Source organism: Strongylocentrotus purpuratus, unplaced genomic scaffold, assembly GCF_000002235.5.
Source record: "Strongylocentrotus purpuratus isolate Spur 01 unplaced genomic scaffold, Spur_5.0 spur5_scaffold_16, whole genome shotgun sequence".
NCBI classification, from domain to species: domain Eukaryota; kingdom Metazoa; phylum Echinodermata; class Echinoidea; order Camarodonta; family Strongylocentrotidae; genus Strongylocentrotus; species Strongylocentrotus purpuratus.
Genome location: NW_022145601.1, coordinates 8,429,631 through 8,440,184, shown reverse-complemented (window position 1 = coordinate 8,440,184; position 10,554 = coordinate 8,429,631). Strand labels below are relative to the sequence as shown.

The window sequence follows — 10,554 nt, the reverse complement described above, 5'->3', positions numbered from 1 at the left end:
TGGAAATTATATAGGAACGTAGATGGCGCTACAGGATTATAATTTAGCAGCCGGGAAGAACACGTATGTTTATGATTTTTCATGAAAAATACCATCAAAGGTGAAATATTTGCCTTCCAGGATTAGCAATTATTACACGAATTTTCAATATTCTAGAGACCATCATCACAGACTTTAAAATGGGATTCTTGGACAGCATACCAACCCATATGGTAAGGAAGTTTGCAAAAATTGAATTAGTCATTTAGTGTGGTCCCACCTTAAGCGATATGAGTTTGTGTTTTTACCCAGTTTTAGCACAATGACTGAATCATGTGAATGAGATGAGAGGAATTGTTTTTTTCACTTTGACTTAGAACTACGTACCGGTAGACCTCTATAACTTTTGTACGGTACGCTAATGTGTAAGTTTTATAATACAGTGTGCAAAAATTCCAGTGTTTTTTTGCTTTGTTTTGTCATTTGTATCGGGTTATTGACGATGGTGGCCGTGGTTTGTGTTTTTTCCTCTTTGTTTTGGTTTCGTTTTTGTATTTGCAAATTCTTGCTATTGCCAATACTCCCTAATCGAAATGCCACAATTTTGACCTCTTAGATGTAATTTCGGACTACCTCGAGTACTTACATGCTTCCGTACATGCATGCTGGTCTTTTGGCCAGTTTTTCAAAACCATCATTAATCTCAAACTCATGAACAGCTTAGAAACACATGTTTCAATGGGATGTCCAAGAAGTTATAGCGATAAGGGATCCGGTAACTTTGTCTCAGATTCTGAAACAAAATTCTGGATTTAGCTCACGCTACGATGATAAATATAAACCTTAAGGTCAGTCAGGAACCCCGAGAATTTTACAAGCCGATTGCCTGTCTGATTATCAAGATATTTGTGATTGGAATTACAAATACACTGCAGTCTATTGGGGAAAACGAGTATGGTAAAACCAGTCATTCAAAGATTTTTACTTTTTTGAGGCACTTCTTGATCATTTTGAAGCGCCATTTTTTTAGGGCTTCAATATTATACCATATCTCAGACACTGATAACACATAGGGCCGTGTATCTCAGATTATACATTGCAGGCCTTAAATTTCGTCATTTTTAGGGCAAGGCCAGTTTGGCCTCGAGTACCTCATATTTTTAAGGGCACCAAGGCCAAAATATTTTTACAAAAAGGGCATCGAGGCCAAAATATTTTACAAAAAGGGCATCGAGTATGAGGTCAAACAAATTGTTTCTACTTTTGTTAGATGTCATGTGTATTTTATGAAACTTGTGTGGGATCAATTTCCCATGACTTTTAGCACCAGCTTCTTCACAGAATGTATAGAGGTCTACGGTACATACAAACAAGGCGGCGGCCCGCAAGCCTTAGATTTAGCAGCCAGGAGCAAGGGGCAATTTTTTTTTTAAGTCGCCCTTTGCCACAGGAATTTACCAGAGCAAGGGGCAATTTTCCAAAAACAGATAGGCCCCTTATCTAATCATAAGTTCAAAGAGAGTTGTTAATTTCATAATGTGAATAGATCGAACGATCAATTTAATAACTTTTTAATCTTAACAATATGAACAGGAAAGATTGATTAAGAACATGAAACTTGCACATTAAACAGTATTCTAAAGTAACTAAAAATATTGATGAGCAAATGAATAAATAAATTGTCAATTTCACAAACATCGAAAGTCAGAAGGACTTGGCAAGTTTACCGGGCCGGGTATCCCAAATCAAAATCGCACCTCACACACAAACCTTCCGCCACTCTCTCGGTAGTAGGAGCAAATTTGAAGAAATTATCTTTTTAACTGTTATAGAAAGGTCTAGATAGGCCTAACTAATGAAATAAGATGTAAAAATGTCCTTATAGACATTCGACAGCTGAAAATGACACGCTCAGCTCAGTTGCGTAACGTGCAATCACGAAACCAAAATCGTTCCTCGCACACACACTCTCGCCACTTTTGGTGGGAAGCTGTCGGGCTGGAAGTTTGCCAGCGAAACCGATGCACCCTCGGAGACTCGCAGCGCGTAATTTTAACGACTCGAAACGTTCGTCTTGGGAGGCTGGCGGGGTAGCTTTTTGAAGCGAGGTCGGCTGGTGGCAAAATGAGAGTAATTACGATCGAGAACATCGTAGGTGTTCTTAACTTATTAATAAGATAATTCTAAATTCTATTTGAGATAAAATAATAAACTAGACCTACAAACAAACCTCGACAGATCTCTAATGACTATTTGAATGCTTGTTTATTTCTCCATTTGACGATTTTTTTTCTTGATCCTGCACCCTGGCCTTTGATTTGTACGTACGTACGTGCGTGCGTCAACAACATGCACCATATGCATATCATGCGATCGCATGAACGTGCGTGCGCTAGCGCATTGCCTATATAATAACAAAGGGCGCATTTTCACGGCACTTGCGCCTTATTAAAGCACTAAATACGAAGCTAGAAGAGAGCTCGTGGGCGGCAAACTGTTCGTGATTCGTGTATTTTTTCTGTTCTAATAATTTATGGGCGCATTTTCACGGAAAACACTTGCGCCTTGCCGTCTAGTTTTAAGCGCAATTGGTGGTTTTATGTGCGCAAATTTAAAAAAAAAAGGGCACGTCCAGTTGGAAAAAAGGCACGTCGGCCAGTTTGAAAAAAAGGGCACGGCCTTTTTGGCCGTGAATTTATCTTTTTTTGGGAGGGCACCGCGGCCAGTCATAGGGGCATCGACGGCCTGGCCGTCGATGGCCGTCGATTAATTTAAGGCCTGCATTGTTAAACGATCCCTTTAAAGACTCTAAACAGTTCCTGAGAAAAGGCCTCCAGAATTTGTAACGTGTATGGATCATAAAATTTAAAATGTATAGCAGGATTAGCAAGCAGTGTAAAGAGTAGACCGAAAGCTTCAGTCTCTATAATCGTCGGTTGTTCCACTGAGACTACGTCTGGCTCCACTAGACCTCCGGTTATAGAGACTGAACGACTGCCTATGCCAGCCTGTGTTGAACTTATTCCGCTAGATTTTAGCCGCTAGGCCCCTCCCACAAACTTGCCACGGCCGTATTGTTATGCCCCCAAAATCCCCCAAAATGTCATTTTACCTCGTTCATTTCCAATTTTAAATTAGGCCTAGGCTATAATACATCGGTTCCACTTACTAACTTGATTGATATAATCCGTTTAATGGTCCCTTTTAAGGAAATTATCGGTCAAAATCGACATCCATGTTGAAAATCTTGTAAGCCGTGTTAAACTCTCGCTGCCGTCAATCTCATCCCTTCTAGTCTACGCCGAAGGCAAAATGATTATGAAGGAAAAACTGTGCGCCATCTACACGTTCGTAATGGCGTTATCACAGTTTTTCCTTCATAATCATTTTGCCTTCGGCGTAGACTAGAAGGGATGAGATTGACGGCAGCGAGAGTTTAACACGGCTTACAAGATTTTCAACATGGATGTCGATTTTGACCGATAATTTCCTTAAAAGGGACCATTAAACGGATTATATCAATCGAGTTAGTAAGTGGAACCGATGTATTATAGCCTAGGCCTAATTTAAAATTGGAAATGAACGAGGTAAAATGACATTTTGGGGGATTTTGGGGGCATAACAATACGGCCGTGGCAAGTTTGTGGGAGGGGCCTAGCGGCTAAAATCTAGCGGAATAAGTTCAACACAGGCTGGCATAGGCAGTCGTTCAGTCTCTATAACCGGAGGTCTAGTGGAGCCAGACGTAGTCTCAGTGGAACAACCGACGATTATAGAGACTGAAGCTTTCGGTCTATGTAAAGAGGTGATTTTTGTAAGAAATGTAGTTTTCACATGTTCAAGTTGACCCAAAGTTTTCCATCTGCAACAGATGTAAAGAAAGTAAATTTTGTTCCCTAAATGCGAAACTGTCTCCCAAATAGGCTACCAAAAACTCTGGCAATATAGACAGTCTTCTAAATAGGAAAAAGTCTACTGTATTGGCCAGATCTAGAAAGAGATTACTAGATCTAGCACCCTTAATTGTCTGATATTAATGACATTCAGCAATTTTATCTCTTCACTGTTTATTGTTTTTCAGACTTTTCAGACATTTGGGATACATTTGTAGGTACATATTAGCATGATAAATACTTTCCTTTTCTGTTTTAATTCTATTTTTCGCCAGGATTATACGGGACAGAAACTAGCGGAGCAGATATTCCAGGCAATAATCATGCTGTTTGGGGTAAGTCATCTTCATTGAGATTTGTTAAAGTTTTTGTAGAATGATCTATGGGCCTCATCTACGATTGTCTGGATCAGACATCTAATGTTAATCAGTCTAACAAAAAGTCAGGGCTTCACATTTTTATTCATTTAAAAAAAAGTGACACAAAGTTGAAAGTTTAAACTAAAGGGTTATACTTTCAAGTGATTTTGAAATAAAATGAAATAAAATGAAAAGTAGAGAACTAATTATCTTCTTTGTGAATCGGTGCAATGTGATACCAGAATGAACCCTTATTCAATGGTCCGATCACAAGATTCTTTGTTTTTTTTACGAAAATATATGTTTAAAAGACATTATCAATATGTGATATGTGGCACATTAAACTGAATTGCCCTATTGCACTCTGCATTTTGCACATACAATGTGCACTAGTTGACAGAAGGATTACTTTATGCAACACAATGGCTTTACAAAATTACCCATTTCTAGTCTTGATTAGCTTCATGAGAACCCTCTTATCATTGGTATAGATTAATCTTGCACTGGAAACAGATTAATATTCTGGAAGCCTTTGGTATATATATCCCATGATAAATACAATGTGGCAAAGGAAGATTACTGGTATTGTTATTATTATTAGTATTCAATTTGGCATTTTGTATAACAAATAACAGACAAACATAATATAAAGATCAATTACATACAAGTTATCTCAGTTATTTTTGTGGCATTACTGGCATATGTATACATGTAAAGAGCTACTTTCTACTTTGTATTCATTTCTAGGTTGTAGGGTTCGTCTGGGGTTATGTCTGTGAGCAGTTCGTCCAGACTGTCTACATACTTGGTGCTGGCTTTGTTCTTTCCTGTATAGTAAGTACCAAACGATATTTTTAAATAATCCACATCTGGGACCCATTTCACAAAGCCTTTTTCCAATGACAAATGACAAAACCAGTGAAAAATCTGTTGATAACCAATCAGAAGCAAGGATTTCAGTAGCTTATAACAAAAACTGTCATTTGTTACTGATGACAAGTTTTGTGAAATGCCCCCCAGTTCATGCAAATTATGCTAATCTACAACAGACAAATTACTCACAGAAGAAGATCACCATGACATAAGTTGGATTTAATAAAAGCAGAGTAACATATCAGAGAATTTTTGAGGAAATCAGATTAAAAAATTAAAGTGTTGTAAATTTTTGGGAATTTTTTATAATCAGAAGTTTATTACATTATCTATATGTGTCATTCCCCCCATTTTTCTTTCATCACTTTCAATTGCTCAATAGTCAACTTTTACTGTGTGACACATTCCAAATTTGATTCATGGCCCATGCTCTCTCCTCTTTGACACATAATAGACTAATTGATTTGGTCTGATTTGATGGTTTCTTTTACTTGACTGCTAAGAAAGCATGTGTATGCTTGTAAGTAAGCAACCATTCTGATTCTGAGCAAACTGCTGCTGTTATCCAACTCTAAGGGAATATAAGAAGAAGAAGAAGAAGAAGAAGAAGAAGATTTTAGATTTCAGATCATTTAGAATCGTTTCGCAATATGCACAGTCGCACACCATGAACAAGTTCTGCTCAATCATAAATTTCGTTTTAGCCCCAAAAGTGCTGTGACCCATGCTCTGACAACACTGTGTGTTGCATTGCCAAGGATAAAGGGTTAGGGTAAGGGTTTCAATTAGGTTTTAGGTTTGGTTTAGGATTATGGTTATGGTTAGGTTTAAAGCCCCACTGTCCTACTTGTAGCTACTTGCTCCCTCTATATAGAAAACTTCCCCAATCTATGCCTGTTGGTCCCCCATGATCCTCTTTTTCTTATGTTAGTTGAGAGCTGAGTTAATGAGATAGCCACCTGTCAGTGACCTCGCTGTGTGGTCTTATCCCTTCTGGCTCCGTAGTATTGACGGTCTTTAAGTTCAAAATTTAGTTACTGGTAGTAGATGTATAGGATATTGACAGCGGAGGAATTTTTGGTGGAGCATGTGTCGTAGAACCATCCTAGAGTCGATCCATAATTATGTCTTTGTCGCGTCTTTGTTGTGTCTTTCAGTTGACCTTACCACCCTGGCCCATGTACAGGAGAAATCCAGTCGCATGGCAGAAGCCTCAACAACAAGCAACCATCGCGCCGCCAGCAGAAACTACGACACAATCAGCAAGGAAGTCAGGGAAGAGGAAGGACAAATCCAGATAGATTTGTCACAACGTTTCATTAAATGTTCCCATTATACGACGTTTTGTTTCTCTTTAGGCTAGTCAAAAGTATTTCAATTTCTATTTAGACAAGTTAACTCAATGCCTCACAAGTAATCTACCTGTGCCACAATGGAAGGACAAATCCAGATAGAATTGTCATTTGTCACAATGTTTCATTAAATGTTCCCATTTATTCAATATTTTGTTTCTCTTTAGGCTAGCAAAAGTATTTCAATTTCTTTTTAGACAAGTTAGATCTTTAAATGCTATTGTGGCACAGGAAGATTATTTGTGCCACATATAAAGAGTTAACAGTCATAGTCTCTTTTTAATATGCCACTGGCACCTATTCTTTCTTCTTCTTCTTCTTTTTTTCCCGTAACTTGCGGAAATTTTTCTTGCAATTTATCTTGGACATAACTTAATTTGGATAATGGCAATTGTTTATAAGATATGGCCCTGATTTGATGTATGAAAATAAAAATCTACAGGGATTCTGTCTTGTGCACCCAATTTCACTGCATAAGTATGCTTGATAAAACTACTTGTCTTAGGGTAATACCTTTTTAATATAATTGTGAGCACTTTTTTGTCAATGTTGTTTCGGTGATTGTTTGTATCATTGTCTTTTTAAATTAATGTAGCAAACTGACAATGCCATTAGAGTACATCTGTATTCTGACACAGTTTTAAATACTTTTGATGTTATTGTTCAACACGTACACGGTAGCACTGGATAATATGCAGTACAATAGTGTACTGGTCACTCTTGTACATCATTATCATTATCCATTTTGAAAAAAAATCATGAGCTCATAGTTTGTTTTGCTATTCAATTTTTTGTCTTCTTTTCTTTGTCCTTTTTGGTATGTTGCTTGTACGTTCTTATAATGAATATTATTTGTTTGTCTTTGATGTTTTTTGTCTTTGGTTAAATTATTTAGTGTATACCATGTACATTCATTTCCTTTTTTCCTCATCCACAAATATTCAAAAGACAAACTAGATAAAATTTATCATGATTTGAAATCTTGTTACTGACATCTTCATTTGTTTTGGTACATGTATATAAAGATTATTTCATTCCTTAGCTACATGACTTAAAGATTTAATACTGTGTAGTGTGTACCAAATTTCTTGCACTTATATCTCAATAAGCTAAATTTACCAATTAAAATATTTGTTAAATTGAGAATGGAATATTCATGAATTTCTTTATTCTTGGTGCCTGGGAGTTTGGTTGTTTGAAATACTGAATAATGGAAATAAATTTCATATGTCTCAAAAGATTATGGACCATCAGTGCAGGAAGATGAACAAGTTTGCGGTTTTGGTTACACAAGCAAAAGTTCATGATCAAGGCCATTAATAATCAATAGCTATAAGTTTAATTGAATGCAAATTGGCAACCAAGTTGTGGATTAGTATCAGCCTATTTTTACGATAGAGAAGTTACACAATGGTCTTTGTGCAAGTAACCTTGACATTGAATCAGCTAATCAACTTCCATTGATAATAAAACTTGCATTTTTAGGCATATGAACTTATTCAAATTTGTAAGTTTGTGGTCTCGCCATGAGGGTAGTCCTACAAAGGACTGTTTGATTTGGAAGAAGATTTTTTTTAAAGATAATATAAACCCAACACTCCTTTTCAGGATTACCCAGATGGTGAAACCACAAACTTATGAATGTATACACACCACCATGCAACCCTCAATCTCACAGATCATCTGAACTTACATGTATATAAATGAACGTCTATTGTGTATTTTGCGGATGTTTTCATTGATTGCTCTTTGAGAGGAACATTGAATGAATGATTGAAACTTCCCCCAAAATGGATTAAATAGTTGTATTAATCAAAGAGCAACCATGAGTGTGAAAGAGGAAACGGAGAGAGGAGGGAATGGGAGAGAGGAGGGAATGGGAGAGAGAGGGAGGGAACTGAAAAGACGGGAAGCAAGTGAGAAAGAGAGGAAGGGAGGGATAAAGTAGGGTTTGGGGGGAGAGAGAGAGAGAAAGAAGGGGTGGGAGAGAGGGGAGGAAGGGAGAGAGAGAGAGAGAGAACTGAACTGGGAAAGAAAGGAAGGGAGTAGGAGGAAGAGAGAGTGTGGAAATGGAATAGGGGAGAGGGAGTGGGAGAGAGAGGGTCAGAAAGGGACAAGCGAAAATGATCCAATACACCCCATAATAAATTTTCAATATTTTTTCAGTTCGAATGTTCAAATGGGATAAAAAGAAGTTTTGAGGAGAAAGTATGAGTGAGATAGCTCCAGTGACATAGATAGATGTGGATACTGTGGGTGTATGTTAGCAAATGTCTGAAAGGAATATATAATTTGTTAACGTTTTTTTTATACAGGGTAAATTGGAGGGAGCTCGCAAGATACCTCACGGAGTTCCCAATTTGTCAACTTTCATATTTTTAATCGGTTTTTACATCAAGCTTTCTCTGACTTGTTTTTCTTATTTTTCTGCTTCTACTAAAAACCAATTTAAAGCCCCTTTGCACTAGTTTGGCCAGGAGGGATTAGACCTCCCTGCATGGTCACCGACAGGTGGTTATCTCATCAAATCAGCTCTCAATTATAACATAAGAAAAGCTAGGATCATGGCCATGGGGGAAGGTCACCAATATGGCATTGTTTGCTATATAGAGGGCGCACGTAGCTATAAGTATATAGTGCAGTGGCGATTTAGTATCAAGGTGGAATTCTCTTTTAATAAACGTCAAGTAAATAATGACAGAGGCAATTTCGTGCTGTGATAATGGCAGTATATCAAAAGTGATTTATTTTTGCATAGTGATATTAAAACACGGGGATAAAACAAATATGTAGTTCAGTAAGACAAGATATACGGCATAAACAAATATACCCTTAATTGTATACGAATCATGTAGTATACATAAATATACTATATATTGTCATAATGCTTACATAACGTTATTCTTCATAAACATTAGTGGCATATATATATATATATAGCGCGTAGTTTGGGTCCAGTCAATTGAGGGTCGGAGGCACTGGACATGGGTCTTACAATTGGGGGGGGGGGGGGCAAAGCGACCGAGCGGAGTAGTAAGAATGTGCGAGGGATCCTTTCTTATTATTCCACTCACTTTGATCCTGGTATGTGACGATAACATCAACATTTAAATTCATCAATAATTTATCAATACTTTATCAATACCTATACAGGAAGAAAACAGGAAGTTACAATTTTTACAACATTTGAACTTTCTTCAAAAATACGACTCTACACCTTCCAAGTAATGATGAACGATGTTCACTTTATGGTCTCCTTATTCACAACATTACATTATTCTTTCCAGATAAGAGACACACTGCCCATTATCAAGTAATGGCTACGACGTACTTTAAAAGTAATACAAGTTTTGGTATGGGGTCATGAATTTGGTTCAAATGAATATATTGGAAGCATATGTGATCCTACAATATTCAGTGATCGTTGTCGCGGTTAAAATCGAGTTTAAAGTTATGAAATTGTAAATAATAAACTCAAAATCCCTCTCCAGGTCAAGATTATTAATTAAGCTATCAAACAATGTTTCTTGACTAAAATCGACCAATTACCTATTCCCGTTTGGAAATTACATATCACAACTACATATTCTGAGATTGTCATGGTCGCAGCTACCATTGACATTGTACGGCCGTAGGCGCTATTTAAAATTCAATGTTTCTCGAAGCAGAAGTGTTTTAGGGGCTAAAATTTCTAGCGCTTATAATACATCCACAGGGGGCAGGTGCGTACGCAGGGGGGGGGGGGGTGTTTGGGGGGGGGGGGGGTTAACCCCCCCCCCCCCCCGCTTATTCAGCGGCTGGCTGAGTCGATGCGAAATTTTCGGCCCGATTTAAAAATGTTAACCCCCCCCCCCCCCTTGAAAAAATCCTGCGTACGCGCCTGCACAGGGGCATCAACATATATCAACATTGTAAAGAATCACTGTCCACCTAATTTTCAAAATTTTCCCAAAACTTTGTATTACCTTTAATTTATTTGGTCAAGGACACAAGGACAAGGTCGACCAACTTCCAATCAATTATTGTTTACCTATTACTCCCGTCATAGTTAGTACTTCAGATTAGATTTTATACACTCAGAATACTTCAGAGTAGATA

At 37.5% G+C, this 10,554-nt stretch overlaps 1 protein-coding gene across 1 annotated transcript; it reads left to right on the top strand.

Moving 5' to 3' along the window:
• The first annotated feature begins 22 nt into the window (after window positions 1-22).
• LOC115917998 (signal peptidase complex subunit 1-like) lies at window positions 23-7,695 on the top strand. The gene is made up of 4 exons (XM_030986701.1): window positions 23-212; window positions 4,148-4,207; window positions 4,979-5,065; window positions 6,262-7,695. Exons 1-4 carry the CDS (start codon window positions 180-182, stop codon window positions 6,403-6,405), a joined length of 324 nt encoding a protein of 107 aa, XP_030842561.1. The 5' UTR covers window positions 23-179; the 3' UTR covers window positions 6,406-7,695.
• Window positions 7,696-10,554: the final 2,859 nt, after the last annotated feature.

What these genes read in the sequence shown, in the direction of transcription:
- LOC115917998 (XM_030986701.1), top strand. Translation starts at nt 180, where the DNA reads ATGGGATTCTTGGACAGCATACCAACCCATATG. An exon ending in CAATAATCATGCTGTTTGGG is followed by an intron (nt 4,208 to 4,978) that starts GTAAGTCATCTT and finishes ATTCATTTCTAG; the next exon opens with GTTGTAGGGTTCGTCTGGGG. An exon ending in GCTTTGTTCTTTCCTGTATA is followed by an intron (nt 5,066 to 6,261) that starts GTAAGTACCAAA and finishes TGTGTCTTTCAG; the next exon opens with TTGACCTTACCACCCTGGCC.